This window comes from Rhizopus microsporus (assembly GCF_002708625.1).
Source record: "Rhizopus microsporus ATCC 52813 unplaced genomic scaffold scaffold_13, whole genome shotgun sequence".
Lineage (NCBI taxonomy): Eukaryota > Fungi > Mucoromycota > Mucoromycetes > Mucorales > Rhizopodaceae > Rhizopus > Rhizopus microsporus.
The window spans coordinates 513488-537640 of record NW_019671928.1 but is presented as its reverse complement, the minus strand read 5'-3'; the positions used below and the strand labels follow the sequence as shown (position 1 = coordinate 537640).

Genomic DNA, 24153 nt, shown 5'->3' with positions numbered 1-24153 from the left:
TTTGTTTAATATAAACATTCTGCAGTTGTGTCATCAGTCAAAGGTGTTCTCATGACACTCATAAAATCATCAGAAAGATAAAAAAATAAACAATTACACACTCCGCAGAGGAGCGTTTGTAGTTCCCCTCCTTTTCGTCTCTCTTTTTTTCCTTTCTTCCTTTAATCTCATCTAATGACTTCTTCAGACAATACGCTTGAAAGTATTCCTGCTGATCAGCAAGGAAGCTTCTCTTCTTTCTTAAAGACACTTGCTTCTTTTACTGGTGACCTCTCTGCTTTAACATGCCCTTCATTTCTATTAGCGCCCATCTCTTTATTGGAGTATTCGTAAGTGTTTCTTATTGCTTGGGGGGACACATGTATTCTAAACCTAAGCGCGATATAGATCTTTTTGGGCTGACCAACCTGGTTTGGTAAGTACGCTATATGAAATAATCACAAATGACTCACCTTTTGCGATAGTTGAAAGAAGTTAGTAAATCGGACAATCCCGAAGAACGCTTTTATGCTGCTGTCAAATGGTTCATTTCTGCTCTGAACGGATCATTCTCTAGCCGAGTACCCAAGGGAGAATGGGAAAAGAAACCATTTAACCCTATTCTTGGTGAACAATTCCACTGTGAATGGGAGGATAAGACACGTATCGTCTGTGAACAAGTGTCTCATCACCCTCCTGTTTCAGGATTTTATGTGGAGAACAAGGAAGCAGGCGTTGTTGTGACTGGACATGATGGTCAAAAGACACGCTTCTCTGGTACACAAATGCTGGTCGATCAAATTGGTTACTGTACACTCAAGTTAACTCAACGGGACGAAACGTACTTGTTCACCTTGCCTTCTGTTTCTGTGAACGGTATTTGGTATGCAGGTGAGTAACATGGTTTAGATTATGCCTCTTTATTAAGGCACGTGATATAGCTCCATATGTTGAACTTTATGGCACTTCATTCATCCATTCTACCAGTGGTTATTTTGCTTCTATTGAATATACAACCAAAGGATGGATCTCGGGTGAAGTTCATCATTTCAAGGCTACGATCACTCATGAGACTCTGGCTACACCTACGATTATCGAGGGACAATGGACTGGTAAATCTACATTGACCAAAGATAAAAAGACCCAAGACTTCCTTGACTTGACCACCATGGAAAGACCACAGCAGATTGTGAAGCCCGTAGATGAACAAGGCGAATTAGAATCTCGTCGTGTTTGGAGAAAGGTATCTGAGGCACTTAGAGCCGGTGATTATGCAACTGCATCAGCTGAGAAGTCAGTCATTGAAAACCAGCAGAGAGCCTTACGAAAGGAACGTCAAGAGGCAAATCAGACTTGGACTCCTCGTTACTTTAAATCAGTCAAGGGAGAAGAAATCTATGGTGATTTACGTGAAAAAATCATTTCAAAGGCAGATTCCAAGTTTTTAGACACAATGGGTGAAGGAGGTTGGATGTACACAGCTTAAATTTTTACTACGAGAAACCAAATAAAATTTTTCTTTTTCTTTTTCCCTCATGCCACCAAAGTTAGCTAGACAGCAAACACTCTTGAGTTATTTTAAAAAAGGACCAGTAAAGGAAAAAGAAAGGTTAGTTTAGTCGTGTCCATGGGTGTAATGTCATAAACTTTTTTAAAAGGCTTGAAGAGCCCCTTACTAAAGAAGATACAAAAATGGAAATATCCAACGAAGAAGAGGAAGACGATATTCTTCCTTTGAGAAAGCATAACAAAAGAAAAAGACAGATAACTATTGACGAAGAAGAAGAAGAAGAAGAACAGACTGTCAAAAAGACGATCATACAGATAGAAGGTACACGACATAACATAAAGAAACAGAAGTTAACACAGCAAAAGATAACAGCAGTAGTGATACAAATGATGACGACAACAACGATGACACAATCCAGGACGATGAATTAATGTTCCTTGACAAGTCAGGTAATAATTATTAATAAGCCCTCTTCTAAATATGAAATAACACAATTTTAGATATCCTAGAACAAAGAACACGTGGTAGACAAGTATCACGATACAACAAGGCTCTTGAAAAGCTTAAAGGTATCATGTGTGCATTTGTTGGATAGTTATGTTGAACAATAATATTAGATCGTAAATCAAGGCTTCAAAAGTATGATACAAGTGAAAAGGGACCAATTGAAAAGTACATACGCCTATCTGATGAAGAAGAAGAAAATGAAGAAGACGAGGAAGAAGAAGATGAAAAGGACTTTGTTGTAGATGATGATATTATTGATGGAGTGAAAGTATCAAAGAATAAACAAGCTGTAGATATGCCAGGTATTTATATACATTCGCTATAATCTACAAATAATTAACATGCATGATAGCTGAATTTAGTAGAGACAGAATACTTTCATGGTCAAGACAGTTCAAGATATATGTAGAGTATTTAGTAGCATTGGCGATAACGGACAAACTTGAAACAAGTAATAACAATATTGCTAAATACAATAAATTGTTTATGACGATTTCTTTTAATAGCAAATCAGTTTGAATTAGCTAAAAAAGCAGTAATTCGAAGAATACAAAGTTATAAAGATTCAATGGTCACAAGTGATGTCTGGTTAACAGAATTTAAGGTAACTAGAACAACAGCAAAAAAACCAGTTGCTAAGCAATCGAAAAGGAATCCATGGATACGCATTTAAATTGGAAGTTTAAAGGCTATCTAAAGGACGAAGATGTTTCATGTCAAGCATGCAGGGCTAATAAGCCAGCGAGCTATATTGTATCACTTTATTCAGATGATGCTGAACCAGTGAGATTCTATTTAGGTAGCGAGTGTTACAGAAAGGGTCAACTGTATCACAAATTTACACACTTTGAATCACACATTTACCACCAAGTCAAGGAACAAGTCAAAAAGATTCAAAGTGAGAATAAGGAGATGATAGATTATGACGATGTGTATGAAGCATTGGTTGAAAGTGGTTATGTAAACGATGTATGTTGTAGCTTTTACTATAATAGTAATAGTAATCTTATCATAAATAGCTCTTTCGAAAGGTTAAGGACTTATTTATCAAGACAACACGTATCTATAATTTGAAAGGTGAGAGATTTAAAATTGAAGATACCTCTTCATCATCAGACAATGAAGCATGATTCCTTTTTTTTTAAATGTACATAATGTAAATAAAACACACAGATGCATAAATGTAGAACAATAAAGTGTGAATGATCTCATCCTTTAAATGGCTGTAGCATATCATTCTACCCTTGATTTTCTTTATAAAATCGACTTGAAATAATAAAAAAGAGGGGATGAACATCATTTATAGGTTTACCCTTGAAGGCTGAAGAAATATATTGAATAATCATTGTTTTGATCTTGAACTCTTTATGGTAATCTTTATTCACAAGGTTACACTAAACAATACACAAAAAGCAAGTTATAAAAAGAAAGCGGCTTAACTCAGAGCGAGTATAAGTATGAAACAGCTGCACTGAATTAATCGACTGCTTTAGTGAAAATGATGAATAACTTTAAATAACATGTCATATGGCGGCAAGTAAACCTAGCTATAATAAATAGATACGTCTTTAATAAAAGATGGTCTTTAGCAGACAAATGAAAAATACCCAAAGAATGGGATGTGCCACACTCACTTATATGTTTCTTTTGTCCTTTTCATACATGCAACTCCTGACTATTTTAATCACCGGCAGCTAAATTTAACAGGTGCAACAAGGTGAATTATTTAAATACGCCAAGTGGGATGAGAAAAACGCTTGATATAATCATTTGGTCTTCTTTTTCTTTCTTTCCTTCTTTCTCTTTCTTTTTTTTTTTTTGCTTTTCTTTCTCTTTTCTTTCTCTTTCCTTAATTGTTTAAACAAAAATTTATTATTTCTCTACACTCCTTGAAATATTTTACTTGTGACGCATAATTCCACTTATTTCAAGTTACGGCTACAACTCAAACAATGGGAGCCAAACTTAGTAGACCGGATCAAACGATACCGAGCGATGAACTATCAAAAAAGAGAAAAAAGAGAAACACTGTCATTCGATCTATTTTATCCAATTCGACAAAGAAAAAGATGACCCTGAACAACAATAACATTGATAATAACAATAATGAAGATACAAGTTCTCGTGTCACGAACACAGAAGCACCAAAACAAACAATTTCTGGAGACACAAATAATGACGACACCTGTTTAAATGATCCTGCTGCGACAATTTCAACTACAAAACGATCTATACTTTATGACCCACTTAAATCGAATTCAAGACGAAGCAGGCGATCTAGAATATCTTCTTCTTCTTCTTCTATTCATAATCGTTTATCTATTCATGACGAAAATGCTCCATTTTATTCAAGGAGCAACATTAGCAGTGGTTGGACCGCATTATCAAATGACCCCTTTTCCCAAATCGAAGTGAACACTTCCACCTTTACCGAGATTACTGACCATTCTACCATTTCCCGAAAGTCACTTTACCCCGAAGATACCTTATTCTCCTCTACTACTACTACTACTGCTACTACTACACCCGTTCAACGTCCATCGTCTTCATTCTTAGCCTCATCCGCAAGGGATATTCAGCAGCAATTACAGATGTATCCCTCTCGATCGTACCAGATTATCAAGGAGGCTTTTAAAAAGGCGCAGCTTCAGAACGACCCTTATGACTGGACTCAATTTTACACAGCTATCGATCACTATGCTATTCAATCGCATGACCCTGTTGCCTTGGTCTACTTAGCAAGATGTCTTATCTCAGGTCTAGGCTGCACTCCCGACATACAGCGTGGTTTCGAGTTACTTAAATCACACCCTTCATGTGAAACAAACTATGCTCTTGGACATTGCTATCTTGATGGCCTTCCAGCGAATGGTCCTCATACCGTTCAAGATGTTGATAAAGCAACAGCATTTGAATGCTTTTTATCAGCCGCTAATGACTACGAACCGACCAATGAATCTATTGCAACAACGATTGCAGAAGCTCAATGCAGATTGGCTCGTATGCTGTTTCAAGGCGAAGGAGTAGAGCAAAACTCAAGAGAAGGCTTTGAATACTTGATGAAGAGTGCCGAAAACAACAACATGTAAAGACATACATATATTATTCTACAAAAAAAAAGACTCACTTTTTATTGATTAGGTATGCCCAGTTTCTTGTGGGTGTTCACTATGAACGTGGTCTGGATATTCCTCTAGATCTCGAAAAAGCAATGTATTACTATCAAAAGAGCGCCGAACAAGGTTTCCCTGACGCGCAAGCAGCCTTGGGAAACAGATTGATTGTAGAAGAAAACTACAAAGAAGGCATTCAGTGGTTAGAAAAGGCTGTTCAAATGGTAAGAATAAGCTCATTTTAAACCTGCTATTGACATTTGACTTGTAGGGAAATAGTCGTGCTCATCTCCAGCTTGGTATACTTTATGATAAGGGCATAGGCGTCGAACAAAGCAATGATCTTTCTTTACTTCATTATAAAGCTGCTGCTGAAAACGGCAATCACGCTGCGCAGTATATTCTCGGACTAGTCTATTACTTTGGTAGACTAGGAAAACAAAAGAACCATAAAGAAGCCATTCGACTTGTTAGACAAGCCGCCGTCTCTGGATTCCCTTATGCACAACGTGTGCTTGGCCAATTCTATCAACAAGGCAGTCTCTTTCTCCCACTGTCTTCACAGTCTGGCGCTGATAATAGGCTTCGAGTCAAGAAAAATGAGCGTGAGGCTGTTCGATGGTACAAACGTGCTGCCCTGGGCAAGGACATACCTTCCATGGGCCTTCTTGGCAAATGTCATGAACATGGCATTGGTGTCGATATTGATTTAGAAAAGGCACTTGCTTACTACACAAAGGCTGCAGAAAATCAAAGTCCCTATGTTTACTATGCTACTATTGACCAAGCCCTTCTATTACAACGAATGGGTCGACACGTGGAAGCTTTCCGTTTATATTCTCACGTTTTGACTCATGCTCATCCAATAGATGATAAGCAACCTATTCAGACAGCCAAGTTATCTGTTGCTCGATACCACCTGAGCAATAAAATTGAGGGTATCCCATATAATCCAGCCCTTGCATTACAGCTACTCACCGAATTAGCCGAGACGACAAACGAACCTCATGCTCACTATTGGTTAGGCTCCTGCTACGATGAAGGTATCCCTGGCGTATGTGAAATTGATCGACAAAAGGCGTTTCACCATTTCATGATCGCTGCTGAGTCGGACGATATAGACGCCATCTTTCTGGTAATTTTTTGTAATTTGAAAGAGTTTGTGTTATGCTAACGTAATTATGATGTAAAAGGTTGCATATATGATGTCGAACAACGTGATCCCTCATAAAGGGCCTACAGACGCCTTTCCTTGGTATCGCAAAGCTGCCCTCAAGGGCCATCCTATGGCTATGCATTCCCTTGGTCTTTGTTATTACAAGGGCATTGGGATTGACAGACCTGACTTGGACACTGCCCTCGAATGGTTTGATAAGGCTGCTAAACAAGATATTACAGAATCCATGTCTTATATGGCTCGTGTTTATCTTCAGCTGATGATGATGCATGTCGAACAAGTCGAAGCAGCACAACAATACTTTGCCAAGGCAGTTCAGTGGCTCAAGAAAGCAGCAGAAAAAGAAGACGCCTATGCTTTAAGAGAGCTAGGCAAAATCTATCTCTCTGGGAAGGGCCTTAAGGCAGATTATACCATTGCATTCAATCTCTTGCAGAAGGCTTCTCAAAAGAACGATCCTGAGGCAATTGCTTTTCTCGGGGATTGCTACCATAAGGGGACCGGTACGGAGAAGAATTTGGAAATAGCCGTGGAGCATTATCTCCGTTCTGCCTCTTTAGGCTATCCGTTGTAAGTATTTCCTTTTTGAAAAACATAGTTTCCTTTTTAACTTTGATCCTACATAGTGCATACTCTGCTACAGCTGAACTCTATTACGAAATTGGCAATTTCGATCTCGCTTATGATTACTATTTACTAGCATCAAAGGAACCCAAGATTGCACAAAGTAAAATTGGCAAGAATTCCAAGATGATGGTGGCTCGTTTGGCTCTCGCTTATATTCCAGGAAAGACTCAAAAGTCCAGTGCTCTCTTGGAAAATTTAGTCAGGTTTAACAAGATAATTGCTCTTACCGACGCATTTGAGATACTCTCAGAGCTTTGTAATCAAGATCAGTTCCCTCAAGCTTTTGAGCCTCTTGGTAAAAGGCTAATTACACTTAATAGCATGTGACTAACTCTTTACAAAGGTTATTGCTACCTTCATGGGCATGGAACAACAAAGAATATTACCGAAGCAACATTCTGGTTTCGTAAAGCAATCGAGGAGCTGAATGACAGTGCTGCTTATTTTCATCTTTTCAATATCTATGCCCACGGTTTAGGAAATACACTTGTTGATATCCCCTCAGCACTCGCTTACCTCAGAAAGAGCGCAGAGCAAGGTTACACTGAAGCTCAGTACCGTATGGGCATTATCTATCTGCAGGGCGAATTCGGCATTATGCCTGATGAACGCACAGCGACAGACTGGCTGAAACTATCTGCTTCCAAACTGCATGCTGAAAGTATTTGGATGCTCTCTCAAATGGCTGCAGCCATCCATCAGGACGATTTGAAACTTGAATATCAAAAGAGTGCCGCTTCCTTAGGTCATGTGCTCTCTATGCGTGAGCTTGGTAAACAGTATCTGAAACAGCTAGACACCCCTTTCTTGAGCATACTGATGCAAAACGAATACCTGGATGAAGCCCTAAAGTACCTACATATGGCTGCAGATGCAAATGATACTGAAGCACTGATTATCTTGGGAAAGACTTATGCAAACTGTACAAAGACCAACATCAAGTACTCACACCTTCAAAACAACTTACCCACACCTACAGATACCAACAGCTTCTGCGATGAGGATGAAGAGATAGATTCCCGCTGGCAATCAGAAGAAGACGAAAAGGCACTGGCTATTCAATGCTTCGAAAGGGCCGCTGCATTAGGTAGCATTGAAGCAACTGTGTATGCTGCTGAGGCATGGCATGAGCAGGAACAGTATGCTGCTGCTCTAGAATACTTTCAGAAGGCTGCATCTCAAGGCCACGTACTGGCGCGCTTCTTTTGTGCGCGTTATTCGATTGAAGGTTTTGGTGGCATGCCTGTAAATCCTGAAGAAGGGTTCAAGGTACATTATTGGCTTACGCAATTCATCTGCTCGTCTGATTTAAACTCCTTTTTATTTTTAGGAACTTTTAATCTGTGCTAATGAACTGAACTGTGTCCATGCTTATAATACGTTAGGTCAGTGTTATGAAAACGGTGTTGGTACAGAAAAGAACGACCAACTTGCCTATGAATGGTACCGCCGTGCAGCCGAAATGACCCGTGATGCTGAAGCCTATTACCGTATCGCTCAAATGTATGCTCAAGGCCGCGTTGCTTTACCAAACCCAACAATGAATAAGGACATAGAAGCCTGTAGGATGTACGAATTGGCTACAAAGGCAACACCTAAAGGCCATGGACCTTCTTGTTATGAGCTTGGTCTTTATCATCTCAGGGGTATTGCTGATCCTTTAGACGACAAGCGTATCCTTTTGACTCCTGACGTATTCCAAGGAATTGAATATCTTCGTACATCATCCGATCTGAATATCAAAGAGGCCATGTTTACCCTTGGTTTGCTTTTCCTCAACGGTAATTTTCCTGTAGAAGAACAAGAAGAAGGATATCGTAGACTTTTACGAGCCGCTGAGCTTGGCTCTTCTGAAGCTCAGTTTCATCTTGGCAAGTTCTATCACCGTGGCAAAGACATTATGACCGACTCTGAAAAAGATGGCGAAGAGTATACCCTTATTCCTCAAGACCTTGAAAAGGCCTTTGATCTTTTTTGTAGATCTGCAGCTCAGCGACATCCTACTGCCACATACTACCTAGCCTTTTACTATCACCATGGTATATACGTTCCGCCTGACATTAACACTGCTCTTGAGCAGTACGAGCTTGCTGTAGATCTGTTTGAAAAGTATGAAGTAGTACCTGAAGAACGATGGCAAGCTGAATATAACCTTGGGTCCATTCTGCATAAGCATATTGACAGTCAGGCTCGTGCCTATGAACTCTTTCAGGCAGCTCAAGCCCATGCTCCGGTCAACTTCAAATATCTACCCCAAATCATGATCACTCGATACCATCTTTATGGATGGGCTGATGTTCCTGTTCAGGCTAGAGAAGCAGCTGCTACACTTGTCCGTTTCGCACAAGAAAAATTTGGATACCGCGTATATCTTGATGTAGCAAGATGTTATGAATATGGACTTGGTATTCCCAAAGATGCCCATCAAGCGTTCTATTGGTACGGACAAGTCCTTAATAGAGCAAACAGTGTGAATGAGTCTTCAGTGGATATGTCCACTTTATTTATTGATGAAGATACAGAAGAAGATGAATCAGCTGCCATGTTTAAACTCGCAGAATTTTATCAAAAAGGCGATGTTGTTTCAAGAGACATCGAAAAAGCCGATAGACTCTACTGCCTTGCAGCCAAAAGGGGTTCACAAGACGCTCAAGAACACCTTTCTCTTAAATTGAAAAGAACCACTATTTAATGTTATTGTATGCATTTCCTTTCCTTTTCTTTTTGCTTTTTATTATACTTATTATTATTATTTTGCTTGTATTTTACTATGTATATATGATCATAAACAATATTTGCCATTTTTGCACACCCCATTTCTATTGCCTCTCCTCTAGAAATATAATTCTTTTAAACCTACAACACAGCAAAGGATGGATTTACATATTTAAACTGATTTAATAAGCTACTCATTTCTTTTTGGCACAAATCTATACAGCTGTACACCTGTAAAACTTAATATTTGATCCATTGAGTCGTCCATCGTTCCTTGACCATCTAGTAGATCTCTTGCAAAATCCTCTAGACTAAGACGTGTAATATCAAAGTATATTGCAGAGTTACTAAAAAAGGTTGCTTCTTCATACTGCTTTAGCCCCCGTGGTTTGTATCCAAGATAGAGTCGCGTACGAGTCTTTTTTGTACCAGTGAGTAGACGAAATGTGGTAATTAATGGATAAAAATCTTCAGTGTTATATAATACGTCAGACACGAAAATGTAGTCAAATGGCTGCTTGCATAATGCTTTGATATCCTTTGTCAATCCCCAGCGAAGAGGCTTGACACGTATATTAGCTGTACTGCTGCTGTTGAGAGAAAGATTATGCTTGATAAGAGGCAAAGCCTCGGGTATATCTGTCAAGACAACAGTAGGTGGATGAGGTATATCATAGACGTGACATAGTTGTGATATAAGCAAGCCAAGTGATCCAATACTATAGGTAAAATATATATATAAGCCCTTAGGATTACGAATGGGAACGCGTCGTATTACCCTGCACTTAGATCCATTATACGCAAACCTGATAAAAACGCGCGGTTATGCTTAAACAGCCTGGTGATGACTTGACCGATCACTACAGCCGAATCCCACAACTTCCCTGATGTTCCATGGTCCCACATTTCCTTCAATACCAAATAGCGGTGATCATTAAGAGAGAGTATCCTGTGTGTATTGACATCATCTGATATATCATCAGCCCAGTAAAAGCTATCTTCTTGAGTACTTGTATCCTGAAGTTGGAATGGTCCCAAACATAAGGGAAGTGACTGCTGTAACAGGCACTGATTTTCTGTTTGGATGTGAATAAAGAAAACACCATCTTCATATCCTTTGTTGTTGTTGTTGTTAGTGACCACTCTGTACTCGAAGCTACCTGTATAGTTGCTATATCCAAGCCCCTTGTCGCCTCCTTCTGCGTTCCATGAGTCAATGTGAACAGGTCGACATTCGATTGCAAGATCTCTAGATTCCACATAACCACACGTTTTTGTTGATTTCGTAGCATATCCTTGTAACAACTTACAAGTGATTGATATGGACAATTCTAACTGGTCATTTATGATAACAGGTAATCCCAGTTCGGTTACTAACTTTAGATCGATACGATTCCACTTGTTCAGCTGAATGATGGATGATTTAACAGGATTGTTTAATACGATTCGATAGATATTGCTATTTTTATACAAGGATAATTTAAATCCATTGCTAGTATTGCTATTATAACTGTTGTTACTATTATCGTTATCACTTGCTGGCATATTTGATACTGTTTCTTCTGTCGAAAAGTGGTCCTTTAAGAATAGTATTCCAAAAGTGGTAGCTACCACTGCCGTATTATGTGGTGGCATATACTTTATATATATATATATATATATATATATATATATTTATAAAAGATGTATAAATATAAAAAAAGAAAAAAGAAAGAAGAAAAAATAAAAGGGAAAAAGGTCTATCCTTTTTTGACTGACAAAATTTGCGCATAAAGAAATCTGAGTGTCCTTTAAATAAAATGATATTCTACCCACTTGACGACAAAATACGTGTGTTTGTGTATATGATCATCATTCCTTCTTTTTTTTTTTGTCTATTTCTTTTGATAAAAGAATACGTTTATATATATGTGAGATCAGATCTATTTCTTATACGCAACAAATAACAAACCTGGAAACAATTTTATACTTTTTGGAAATTAGAGTTTGTAACACAGTGTCCCTTGACTGCTACGACTTTCTTTAATTCTTGAACAAATCCCCTTCAAAAGCGACGTGAGTCAATAGACCACTTTTCTTAACCTGTCAAATATATTCTGATTCAAAATATTAAACATGAGTCATTCCTTCCCTCTTAAAAAGAGCCTTATTCAACCAGACATTGTCTATTGATGTCAACATCATCAGGGTTCTATATAATCCTACGTTTTGACTCAAGTGCATCATTTTAGTCATTGTGGCTATTCATCAAAACGTCATGCCTTTAACTTTATCTCCGCTTATTTTTCATGTGGAAGAGAGAAAGCGCGAACAATTTATTACCTTTTTATACCATTTAACCTTCCCAAGAGTAGACTGCCAAGAGTCCTCTTTTATTATGTCTTCACCTGATATTTACGAATTAACAAACGCTCCTATTACTGCTCATGCTTTTAACAAGGACCGTAAGTGAAATATACTAAAAAGAAAAAAGGGACACAGATGATGACGTTGTGTAGAGCTGGTCGTTTGTCAAAATACAAATGATGCCTTCATTTACCAATATGGACACTCTAATTCAAAGCTGGAAGCTACTTTAAAAGGAGTAATATATCTATATAAATAGAAAGAGAGATTTTTAAAAATACCTAGCTGACATCATATAGCACGATAAAGTAATTACAAGCATTGATTTTGCGCCTAAAACGAATCGTATCGTTACCTGTTCACAAGATAGAAACGCTTACGTCTGGACGAATGAAGGAGGTGTTTGGAAACCAGGGCTTGTCTTGTTACGTATTAATCGTGCAGCTACTTTCGTTCGTTGGTCACCCGATGAACAAAAGTTTGCTGTTGCCAGTGGTGCCCGATGTATCTCCGTCTGTTATTTTGAAGGAGATAATGATTGGTGGGCTAGTAAACACTTGAAAAAACCTATTCGTAGCACTGTTCTCTCTGTTGACTGGCACCCTAATGGTGTCTTATTGGCAGCTGGCTCAGCTGATATGAAGGCTCGTGTCTTTTCATCCTTTATCAAAGGACTTGACAAGAAGTAAAAAAATGCACTACATATCAACAGCCAACACTCAACTCTTGTTTTTAGGCCTTCTCCAAGTGTATGGGGAGACAAATTGCCTTTCAACACGGTATGTGGTGAATTCAGCAATGGCAGAGGCGGATGGGTTCATTCAGTCGCCTTTTCTCCTTCTGGTGACGCACTCGCTTTTGCTGGCCATGACTCATCTATTAATGTCGCCTATCCCTCTGCTGATGGAAATCATACCGTATTGACCATTCCAAGCAACACACTTCCCTTCCGCTCTCTTATTTGGACAAACGAGCAACAAATTATCGCTGCTGGTTTTGATTGTGCACCCATTTTATATGAAACAAAGGATGGTCGTGATTGGTATGAAATAGTGATATTGTGAAATAGGAAAACTCATATTTCTCGGTAGGCGCTATGCTGGGTCTTTAGATACCGGACGCAAAAAGACCTCTCAATCCTCATCCATTCTAGCTCGATTCAAGACAATGGATTCCCGTGGAGAAGCAGAAGATGATACTGCTTTGAATACTGTTCATCAAAATACCATTATGTAAGCTAATCTTGTTCTGTTTATAGCTCACATCTCATCATTACAATAGTGAAATCCGTGCTTATGAAGGGGATCGCACCAATGTTACCAAATTTTCTACTTGTGGTGCAGATGGTAAAGTAGTCATTTGGGACTTTGATCCTACTCAATTGATTGCAGACCTTACTTCACTTAAAATCTAAAAAGAAAATAAAACAAGATTGGTTTATTAAGGATGTATCTCTAAAAAAAATGTACACGAATTAGTTTGCATGCATAATTTCTTTACACAGTTCATAAGAATAAAATGTTACACCCATAGCAGGGGCAACTTTTAGATAATTTGGCAGTAGGCCACGATATAAGGATTTGATTCCTTCCTTCTGCGTCATTGTCTTCAAGGCATGCCATGTGCCTTTATACTGATAGTCCATTGTATTCATTCCACTCACTTGGAATCGTCGTCTAAGCACATCTTTTTTTATGTGAGTGAGTAAAGTACGAATGGAATTCAAGAATATAGGCTTACCTAAAGGATAAATAATAGTTTGAGCAATGGATCCGGCTAATGCGCCACAGAATAGCTTTCTGATATTTCCTTGACTATGATCGTCAATAGGTATTAAGTATTCTTTCAGGACCTCATAACATTGGAAATTTAATGCTACATAAGGTGCCACTCCCTATTTATATGTTATTTCTCTGTTATCTTAGACAATGATCAATATCACCTACTAGTGTCGTTGGCCATAGCCCTCTGTATAGTCCACGGATCCCACCCTCTGTTTGATAGATAAGACGCATGGTAGGAAAGATACCTGGTAATTTTTTGGGTGTTGATACATCATGTTTGAACGTAGCTGATTGGATAGATAACCTTGTACGTACTAAATCTAAAGGGTACGTACAAGCAACAGAGACGGTACCTGCAAAGGCCCCGGCCACTAATCTTCTGGGAGTATCCAGTTCAGTTTTACCTGGTTCCATCAAGATAGACTTGAGTTGTTCATAAGCAGCGAATTGAGAAGCACTGTAAGGAACCATACGGATGACATTAGTGCCATTTCCTCTCATGAACCCCTTGAACCCCTCTTCTTTCCAAATTTTGCTTAATGTAGACCAGACACCAGTGTATGCAGCTGTTTCAGGACCTTGGACCTAAAATAACAATATAAATGTTCATGTGATTTCAAATGTGTGTAGCCTGCATTATACCTGAAATAGAATTTTCATTCTCTCCATTGGACTTACGACCGTGCGTGAAAGGGCACCGGCGATAGCGCCTGATATAAGATGCTTCATGGTATCTGAGGCCAACATGGCCTTATATCGATCCAATACACTTGGTTCTGAGGATGTGATGGTATGAGTGACTACAATATCCATGATTTTTCCGAGGTGTTCCGATTTTATGTGATCGACAATAGAGTGGTTTGTAAGTAAGAAGACAAACTCTGAAAAATTGATTTCTTTTTCTATAAGCTTATTTGATAGTTTTGTTTGAATGTCGAGTAACGTTTCCTGCAGAAAGAAAAAGCGTTAGACTCCAACATGTAACAACCAATGAGTTCTTACTTGGTCGACATGTATATTGGGTGAATTACAAACTGCAAGAATATCATGGAAATCAATGATACCGTCTTTATTTTGATCAAGAAATCCAAAGAGTTGTTGCAAACTCCAAGTGTTAGAAGGTGGATTCATTCTGATATATCATATACACTCCCCCTCTTTCCTCTTTCTATCTGTTTCTTTATACCCCTTTTTTGGAAAAATAAAGACAGGGAAAAAGATGGTCGGATAATCAAACAAAATCAAAAAATATGCCCCTTAATGTCATGGGGAAACCACCCAATAGGAAAAGATCATCACTGCTTTTTTTTGGGGGGATATTATTCATAGCAACCATTATCATTGCACACTCCTGAATTGCCATAGTGATGACACACATAGGTCAGCTATTATTTGCTGATGATCTTCATTCAATATATTTATGATCCAAGAGTATAGATTTGTTTTAGATGTGAGAACCCACTTGTTTGGTCAACAGTTTTGTAAGTTCGTCATAATGAAGTCAGTCCTATGATGACTTGTCTTGACCATATTAAATTAGTCAACAATAATGGATCATAAATGAAAAGTAGCATAATAACATATGTAATACAGTTTATAATAAAAAAAAAGACAAGATTACGTCTTTGTCATTCTCTTGTACAATCAGTCTTCGTTTGCTCTCACACACACATATAGTAACTGTTACACATAAAGCTTTACAAATCTATAGAAATTCATCTTTGTACGCTTTTTGAGACAAGTAAGGCTACACTTTCTTAGAAAAGAAAAGAACCAAGAGACTCATTTTTTTGAATGTCCGTTCCTGTTTTTTTTTTTTTTATTATTATTATTATTTTTTCAGGAACAAAAGTAAAATAAAAACTAAGTGAATAAAGAAAGGAAGTAAAGGGAAATAAAAATAGCTTCAACAAAGAGTTTTAAAAACACAAAGGATGATAACCTTTCATTTATATATTCGTTATTCGTAAGACTTGTTTCACCAACCAAAAAAAAATATTTTCCAAACTTTAGAGGCTTTTCTCTCTTTTCCCTCTCTCTTTTTTTTTTTTCTTTCTTTTCTTAATAAACATTTGTATATACTATAAAACTCTGTATACGCAACACATAAAAAAACAAAAAATTTTCTTTAATCTTGCAAACTAATGATTAGTCATTCTAACGAACAAGCTGATAAAGAAGAAGAACAAACAACAGAAGAAGAAAGCTATTATATACCAAAAGAAGAAGAACCAATAAGTGAAGAATATGATCTAATGCTAGACAGTAACTCTGTAGTAGAGGATGATCCATTTTATTTGGCCAATAAGACATTTTATACCACTTGTCATAAAATATCGCGTCAGAATAATCCAAGTTTCAGAAAGAAACCGCCTTATACATTTTTAGAAAACTGGCTTATCCACAGCGTCTTTAGTAAATCACAGCAGATATTATTACGATTCCCAGTGATACATCCAAAAGTGATGATGACTGAAGGAGATTTTATTTATACCCCTCATCAAATGGTTAACGACACTAATTTCAATACTAATAATGCAACTAATCATAATATACAACAACCCAATGGATATGATTATTATTCCAATGAATATGTCAACCATCATGATGAAGAAGATGACGACGACGATTATGATTATTATGATGACGATACTTTTATTATTGGCGATGAAGGTGTCATTGTCATGAGCGCCCCTGCCCCAGACACCTCACAGTTTGTTGAAGATGAAGAATCGATACATACCTCATCTCTTATCATGGATGAAAACACATGGATGGGTCATAGTAAATACAATGGCAACGGACTCACACTACATGTTGTTAATCCAGATTTGGATGAAGACGATGAAGAGGAAGGAGACAAACAGAGAAGATATACTAGCTTTCATACTCAACTTCAAGTGGTTAAGGAAGAAGAGGAAGAAGAGGATGAAGAAGATTATCGAAATACACAGAGTAGTAATCACCAAGCCGAGTACAAAAGTACGGGTATTTCCATGTCTCCTGAAATTCTAAACTGGTATCGCTCGGCTGACTTGAAATCCATGAAATCAGCTATTTATGAAGAGCAACAACAGCAACCAACAAATCTTGAAAATAAGGAGCGGGATAACAAAATGAATGATAGTAACGGTATCCTGAGCCACAATAACCATAATAGTAATAGCAGCAGTAGCAGTAGTAGTAGTAGCAGTGATGGCGATGATGGTAAAAGTAATGACGACATCAGCCAAGAAGACATGGAGGATACCAGCTACCATGCGCATGAACCAAATTCTGCACACAACAATTCTGACGATTCAGAAAAAATAATATCGCGCCATTCAAGCGAATCCTATCAGTCTTTAGCTGATATGATGGAAGAAGAAACAGAAAATCACCAGATTTATTCTCAGCAAATGAGCAATATTGTTACTACTGGCACTACAGCAAGGTCTGTCTCTTATGGTACTCTATTACCTCTGAATCATTCATATGAGCAAAAGAATATTCCTTCCATCATGAGCGTATCAATCAGCTTTGTTAATGCAGCATGGACAGCGATGGATATAGCACAGACATATCACGAGGAAGAGAATGAAAAGAGCTTTACCGGTTTTGTAAATTGTGTTTTCAAAATATGGAGAGTGTTGTTGATTGGAGCAGAATCCATGCTGGATTGGAGAAACCGTGTAAAACTTCAAGCAGTTGTTTAATACCTTTCTATTGTATTATCCTTTTTATACATATATTCACTTTTATATATACATATATTTATATATATACGCATATATATACACATACTATTTATATACTATATCCAAAATACTACCCTTTCAACTCTCCCTTTTATAGTTATTTATACACTTTACACTTTCCACATTCCCTATTTGTTATTTTATTCAATGTACATCCTTTTGATTCTTAATGCAAGATTGCCATCAACTGTTATTAAGAACCTACCTATCAGATGTCTTCCTTTGTGTCTTTTGCGATATAAAGAAACTTTCATTGCTGTAATTAATGCTCTGATTTCGTATTTTGACTTGGACTTTATTTGTATATAAAGTTTCTTTTAAAACTTCAATAGGTGATCAACCAAAAAAAAAAAAAAGAGATAGCAAACAATAACTAGACTATTTTTAATAAGTCACCACCTCAGTTGTTTCTTGCATCCTCGATTATCTTTATACTTTTGGCACATAGTTCTGCAGTTAGTAATACTTTAATAAGTAAACAGAATGTAACATCAGAGCTTCTGGTCAGACAGCACGCCTTCATAGAGTCCTTCATTTTGATAAAAATACTCTGAGTGGCATGATTTTTTACTCCGTAACTGAGTTTGGGCTTGATATTAAGCTGACAATCATAGTCATCTTGGCCATTCTTTCGTTATTGTTATCAGTCAACTTTTCAACTCTATACGTTTGTTAATGGTGATGTACTTTTCTTGGGACTATGGCTCCTTGGCAAGTTAGCTTGACTCCACAATTAGCGGAAAATGAACGCCATGGAGACATCGGAGACAGACAGAAACCTTGACCTGTTACTAAACCGAACACCACAGCATTGAAAATGCTTTTTTTTTTTTTTCCTGCTGATGCTTACACTCTGTCAAAAAGGAGGGCTGCAGCAAGCGATGTTTATTTCCCTTTTTCAATATATGTTTTAACCATCACTGCCTTTTATATCATACGCATTTTATTATTTGAAAATGAATGCACTCATTATCAATAGCAAACTTGAACCCTAGTTTTCCTTAACGGTGCATTTAGTTGACCTGTTTTGAATATAATACACATCTCTTAGTTATTTACTTGTGTAAATCCGAATAGAGATACTAGGGCCAGTGAAACTTTTTACAAGCTTTTTATCACCAGGAATCATTAGACCATTGCTATTGTTATACTTGTTAAACTGATCTTATTTTTAACGTACCCCATTCTTTATAATGACCTCCAGTTCTTGAAAAGTAGACAGTCCGAGCTTCCTGAAATGAGTCAAAAGTCAACTCAGGTCGCCTAATAAAATTATAAGGCACTGTACTACTTGCCCCAGAGTAAAAAATCATGCCACAATTTCAGATGAAGTCAAGCATTAAACACAAAAAAGGGTCTCTGAAGACATCTTTTAAATAGATTATCTTTTTCTCTTTACTTTTTTTTTATTCGACTATTATAATGGTTACTCCTGATCTTTCTATACCAGCTCCACCCACTGCTGTTGACGTCTTGGTCGTCGGTGGTGGTCCCGTTGGCCTGTTGGCTGCTAATTTATGTGTTCAAGCTGGACTCGTCGTTCGTATATTAGGTAAATTAAGCTCGATACTACATGAACAGATGGTAACAGTTAATAGATATTGAGTATGAGCCCAACCACTGGGGAAGAGGTGACTGGATTCATGGGCGTACATTGGAACTTCTTGAAAGAGCAGGTTTGGAAATCGAATTGTTAAGAACGGGTGTCAAGGTTGACAAGATGTCTTCGTACTTGAACGGCATCCTTCAAAAGGAGATACCATTTGTTCCTGAAGAAATTGAATCAAAACATGAGTAAGTATAAAAGACAAACTACAAGGCTACAGTGCTTATACATCCTATTAGATATCTCTTGTGTGTTGGTCAACATATCACTGAATCAAGCTTACAAGGTAAACTTTCTCAATCTGATGTTCAGGTCGAACGTCCTGCCACTGTGATGAAGATGGTTCGTGTGAACGATGATCCTGAATACCCTATGCGTGCGACTGTGGTGCATCTTGAAGAAGGAAAGGGCTCTGAGGAGGTCAAGTGTAAATACATCTTGGGCTGTGATGGGGCCCATAGTGACATCCGTCGTCAACTCGGCATCTCAAATGAAGGAGAGACAACCGAAACACATGCTGGTGTCTTGGATGCCTTGATTCGAACCAACTTTGCAAGTAGAAAAGAAGTATGGTAAGCAGCTCTAGCCGTTATACAGGTCGATTTGGGAACTAACTTGCTCTCTATAGTATCGTCCAAAGTGACCATGCCAAAACCATTAGCATGTTCCCACGTGAAAACGGATTGACCCGTATTTTTGTGCACTTTGCGGAAAATGAACATGAACAAAGAAAAGAACAATACAATAGAAATAAGATTCAAGTAGAAGATATCCAAAGAGAAGCTAAGCGCGCTCTGTTACCCCATCGTATAGAATTCTTGGGCGTCTTGTATTGGTCAGTATATGTAGTAGGACAGAGGTATGCAGAGAGAATTGATGCGGAAGATTTAAGAGTCTTTTTATGTGGCGATGCTGCTCATTCACAAAGCCCTACACTTGGTCAGGGTGTCAACACTGGTTTTGGTGATATATTTAATCTTGTAAGTTGAAACTCGGGTTAGGTAAATATTCAGCTGACCTTTTTCTTGGGGTTATTTTTAGATTTGGAAAATATGCATGGTGGAAAAAGGCCAACTGAACAGAAAGTTTTTATCAACATATCAAGCAGAGAGATGGCCTGTTGCTCAAAATGTATTAAATATCGATAAAGTTGCTGCAAAAGCTGCCGCGGGCCATGAAGCTGCTGATTACTGTGATGTAGTTGAAAAACATCGTGCCTTCACTGCTGGCTTCGGTATTAAATATGATCCAACGGATGACAACTTCTTACTCTGGACTCCTTACCCATCCGATGAAGAGGCTAGATTTAGTAAAGAATACATGCTGCAGCCTGGTATGCGTGCACCTAATTTCAAAGTATACAGCTATGCAACTGGTAAAAAGACCCGTGTGTTTGATGTTGTCGTCAAAGATGTCAAGCCTTCCGCGCCTTTATGGTTAACCTTCACACTATTGGTACTTGCAAGTGATCTAAGATCCACAGTAGAAACCGTATCAGCATTCTTGAATGAAACCAGTAAGGCTGCGCATTCCTTACCACCTATGAATGTTGTCGTGGTCACAACAAGCACAGTAGATCAGATATCGGCATATAAAGGATTATTAGACAGTGATAGAGTAGTGATTGACAAACTAAACCAAGCACAGTGCCATAGAGCTTATCATCGCAAGACAAACACGGCAGTAGTTCCTTCTGATGAACTACAAGTTGTTCTTGTTAGACCTGACGGATATATCGGAACAATCCTACGTGGCGATGCAGACGGCATTACCTTTAGCAATAGAATCTCTCAATACTTTGCTAATATTGCTTAGAAGTTGTTTATATAATAAAATTACACGTTGCATTACTCTTTACTTGATTCAAAAGCTGATAGTCTCATAATATAAAACTTCTCATGCTTAAAAAGCATTTAATGTTTTTATTGTGGTCTCTGGGTCTGTATACGTAAAATTGCCATGTTTAGCCGTCATTTTTAAATAGGTCGGCAAGCATTTTTCTTGTATAGCTGCCTCTTAGTGATTATTCTGGACACCTCGTAAACATATATTATTGTATCTACTGGGATATTTGCACAGTATATTCATGATGAGCTTCTTTCCTGGTACTTTTTGACCTAGTATTAGATCATCTTTTCTCGTTAAATCCAGTATGATTAACTCCCGAGGAGTCATCATGAAAACAGCAACGGGTAATCACGATCATGGAAAAAAAAAAAAAAAAAGCATGCAAATGTCGTAAGATAGCACTATATAATCAGTTCTAGACATGAAAAGAATAATGATAAAATGCAGTTCAAATAGCTTTTCAAAAGGCTTGCTGATAACTAAAATATGCTAGTGGCCTATTGAGAGAAAAGGAAATCTATAGTTTAATTTCGATTTAAAAAAGAATAATAAAACAATAACAACCACATATTTTGTTTAATTTTACAAGAATCCATATTTCTCTAACCTTCTTTCTATCTTTGATAGCTCCTTTCTTCCACCTTCACTAAAAAGTAGCTTGCCATGCAAATATCCAGCTACAAGGATCAAAGGATATCTTATATTAAAGTACCATGGATGCTGAATAGAGCCCCAATAGTCAAAGATATGATCTAGTTTCATACAGAGTAGGTTACATGACCCAAATACGATGAAATTCAATATTGTCGTAAAAATAATAGCTTCTTTGCCTTCATATTTGTCGATAATGAAAAATGTTGTTAAGGAACCCATCACAGACCCCATTCCTAAAGTACACAATACCATTGTCCATACAAATCTTGTAATAATATCTTTAAATCCTGAAAAGAATATAATGCTGATGATGAAAAACAACAACTCTGCTTGAAAAGAGGCGATAGTATAAACCACAAATGGAACTATATACCAAAATCTTCTTCTTCTGACAGATTCTATATCCTCATTATCTAACAAATTATACTTCATAATAAATGTAGAATATAGAGAATAATAAGAAAAAACAACAAGATTCGTTTTTATATGTTTATATTCGCTGGAGATGAACTCTATTTTTTTTTTTTTTTTCTCGCTGACAAAAGAGAGAATTTGAATTTTCCTGCTATTTTGTAAAGGATCTTGTTTGTAGGAATACTTTCTATTCAATTCACCTGCCTCATTCACACACAGCTATTATTTGTATAGCCCTGAATTGACTTTCTTCGGCATGAGACTACATAAACTGTATTATTATTTCACTGTCTTAAAGTATATACAGACTGTGGCAAGTAGTTTTGGCTGTTTTCTTAATTAATTTTAAACTGCTAATTGCATTGATAATCCTCATAGAGAATAAAGCGAGGCTTTCATAATCCTTAAAATAGTCATATTAAAGCCATGTGCAATTGTTTACTTGGCTTGACTAACTGCTGAAGAACATTAGTATTGCAAAGCTACTAAAGATATTCCTACTAGCTGTTACATACGAAACTAAAGCTAGAATGTCAGTTTGAGCCAAAGTGGGTCTTACGATCAATCAAATATAGGAACTCCCTCTTCCAAATGAAAGTTGTTGCTACTATCAAATTCTTGTAGAAAAAGATGTACTTTGTGAAAGCAAAATATGTAAAACAATAAAAGAATAAACAAAAAAGCACGAGCTTCAATCAAGTACATGTAGACCCGCATTAATTATTTGGAATGACATGATTGATTTGTTGAAAGTTAGGTTAATTAGATTGCATTTCGAATGAAAAAGATTCATAAAATTTGATGGCGTTGATACCGGAGATTTAACCAATGCGTGATGAAATACATTTTTTCTAATTTCCAAACAGATATTACTCATTCGATTTTTGATGATTTTTTCTGAGTGCACTAGCATCGCTGTAGTCACACCAGTATGTATTCTTTCTAGCAACAGAAACAAAGTACTAACGAGAAAAGGGCGTACATTAAATCACGTGACAAAACTTTGTCACGTGATTTAAATATAATATATAAATTTTTGTGTTCACAGAAGTATCGAATGACTTCTTGGTGTAGATGGTTATCACGCCTGTCTAACACACAGGCGGTCGCCAGTTCGAGTCTGGCAGAAGTCATATTTTCCCTCTTCGTTTCATTTTTGTGTAACGTTACACTGTAGCACCGTAATGAAGCAATTTTTGTTTTGTCTGAGTTCAAAACTCATAAATCAAGCACCTTCAGTATATTCAACAACGTCAACTACTACTCCAAGAACATGAACTCATGTATTCCAATTTTTTTAAATTTATTTTTGTTATAATGATACCCTTTTTGGTATCTTATACTCTGCATGTCCAATGCAAGTTTTAATGATTTATGATTTATGATTTATCATATATCATATATCATTTATTATATATTTTATATTGCATATTTACTTATACAAACAGTATAAATATCCCCAAAATTATCCATGAAATAAACAAGATCGAAGAATCATCTAAGAATCATCTTATCTTCAGATCACAATAACTTCTATTTTATCTTATATCTTAAGCAACAATTGCTTAATAACCTTTTTATTTTATTTTTCACTTTATCTCACAGGACTTAGCATTATATTGCTCTATATTGATCTTATATTAAGATCTGGTGGTCACTACAATACCAAATTCTACTTATAAAACTTATTTTTAACCTTACTACTAACACCCAGTAACAGTAGCACTAATAACCATAACTGATTCTTTTTGGACTGCGAGATTAAGGTTTCTCCATTTAATGTTTGAACCTTAAACCAAATGAACTTTAAATGAAATGAACTTTAAATGAAATGAACTTTATATCGACCAACCTTATTTTTAACAATATAAAAAGAGCAATGCTTTTGCTAAAAGCTCAATTCATTCAATAAATCACCTACGATTTGAATCACAACCTTTTCCTTTTTATTTTTATCTTTTATTAACTTCTGAATAATCCAATCAAGTGGATTCAGGAACCTTTTTATCCTTTTTTTTATTATTCTTTTTACTTTGTACAACTCAGTCTGATCAATTTTACACGATCTGGTGGTCACACATCGAACCTTTATTATAACTTTACCTTTTAAACACTTTTGCTATGAACCTCAAGTCT

At 37.0% G+C, this 24153-nt stretch overlaps 9 protein-coding genes and 1 non-coding gene across 10 annotated transcripts; 7 read left to right on the top strand and 3 right to left on the bottom strand.

Moving 5' to 3' along the window:
- Nucleotides 1-174: 174 nt before the first annotated feature.
- Nucleotides 175-1465, top strand: RHIMIDRAFT_205202 (Oxysterol-binding protein; the record flags this gene model as incomplete). Its single annotated transcript, XM_023606810.1, has 4 exons — nt 175-329; nt 388-415; nt 465-870; nt 921-1465. 4 exons carry the CDS (start codon nt 175-177, stop codon nt 1463-1465), a joined length of 1134 nt encoding a protein of 377 aa, XP_023464406.1.
- Nucleotides 1311-3104, top strand: RHIMIDRAFT_33416 (uncharacterized protein). Its single transcript, XM_023615113.1, has 8 exons — nt 1311-1588; nt 1638-1810; nt 1855-1938; nt 1990-2058; nt 2107-2298; nt 2349-2447; nt 2503-2600; nt 2648-3104. Exons 1-8 carry the CDS (start codon nt 1515-1517, stop codon nt 3068-3070), a joined length of 1212 nt encoding a protein of 403 aa, XP_023464405.1. The 5' UTR covers nt 1311-1514; the 3' UTR covers nt 3071-3104.
- A 712-nt stretch (nt 3105-3816) lies between these two features.
- Nucleotides 3817-9605, top strand: RHIMIDRAFT_314678 (HCP-like protein; the record flags this gene model as incomplete). Its single annotated transcript, XM_023614948.1, has 7 exons — nt 3817-5081; nt 5138-5333; nt 5381-6244; nt 6303-6856; nt 6913-7208; nt 7257-8182; nt 8244-9605. Exons 1-7 carry the CDS (start codon nt 3949-3951, stop codon nt 9603-9605), a joined length of 5331 nt encoding a protein of 1776 aa, XP_023464404.1. The 5' UTR covers nt 3817-3948.
- Nucleotides 9606-9818: 213 nt separating this feature from the next.
- RHIMIDRAFT_239517 (uncharacterized protein) lies at nt 9819-11263 on the bottom strand (the record flags this gene model as incomplete). The annotated part of the gene is made up of 2 exons (XM_023609188.1): nt 9819-10347; nt 10407-11263. The coding sequence occupies 2 exons, from the start codon at nt 11261-11263 to the stop codon at nt 9819-9821; spliced, it is 1386 nt and encodes a 461-aa protein (XP_023464403.1).
- Nucleotides 11264-12005: 742 nt separating this feature from the next.
- Nucleotides 12006-13388, top strand: RHIMIDRAFT_239516 (actin-related protein 2/3 complex, subunit 1; the record flags this gene model as incomplete). Its single annotated transcript, XM_023609187.1, has 6 exons — nt 12006-12072; nt 12127-12212; nt 12274-12659; nt 12711-13016; nt 13066-13206; nt 13256-13388. 6 exons carry the CDS (start codon nt 12006-12008, stop codon nt 13386-13388), a joined length of 1119 nt encoding a protein of 372 aa, XP_023464402.1.
- Nucleotides 13389-13448: 60 nt separating this feature from the next.
- RHIMIDRAFT_285515 (mitochondrial carrier) lies at nt 13449-14571 on the bottom strand (the record flags this gene model as incomplete). The annotated part of the gene is made up of 4 exons (XM_023613289.1): nt 13449-13660; nt 13715-13868; nt 13921-14343; nt 14401-14571. The coding sequence occupies 4 exons, from the start codon at nt 14569-14571 to the stop codon at nt 13449-13451; spliced, it is 960 nt and encodes a 319-aa protein (XP_023464401.1).
- Nucleotides 14572-16927: 2356 nt separating this feature from the next.
- On the top strand, nt 16928-17854 carry RHIMIDRAFT_259642 (uncharacterized protein). The gene has a single exon (XM_023611415.1). The coding sequence runs from the start codon at nt 16998-17000 to the stop codon at nt 17451-17453; it is 456 nt and encodes a 151-aa protein (XP_023464400.1). The 5' UTR covers nt 16928-16997; the 3' UTR covers nt 17454-17854.
- Nucleotides 17855-18659: 805 nt separating this feature from the next.
- Nucleotides 18660-21306, top strand: RHIMIDRAFT_314674 (uncharacterized protein). The gene is made up of 5 exons (XM_023614947.1): nt 18660-19047; nt 19094-19289; nt 19341-19673; nt 19730-20081; nt 20143-21306. The coding sequence occupies exons 1-5, from the start codon at nt 18918-18920 to the stop codon at nt 20914-20916; spliced, it is 1785 nt and encodes a 594-aa protein (XP_023464399.1). The 5' UTR covers nt 18660-18917; the 3' UTR covers nt 20917-21306.
- A 97-nt stretch (nt 21307-21403) lies between these two features.
- On the bottom strand, nt 21404-22088 carry RHIMIDRAFT_259640 (uncharacterized protein). The gene has a single exon (XM_023611414.1). The coding sequence runs from the start codon at nt 22033-22035 to the stop codon at nt 21532-21534; it is 504 nt and encodes a 167-aa protein (XP_023464398.1). The 5' UTR covers nt 22036-22088; the 3' UTR covers nt 21404-21531.
- A 988-nt stretch (nt 22089-23076) lies between these two features.
- RHIMIDRAFT_t46 lies at nt 23077-23150 on the top strand. The gene has a single exon. It is a non-coding gene; the product is annotated as a tRNA-Val (tRNA).
- Nucleotides 23151-24153: the final 1003 nt, after the last annotated feature.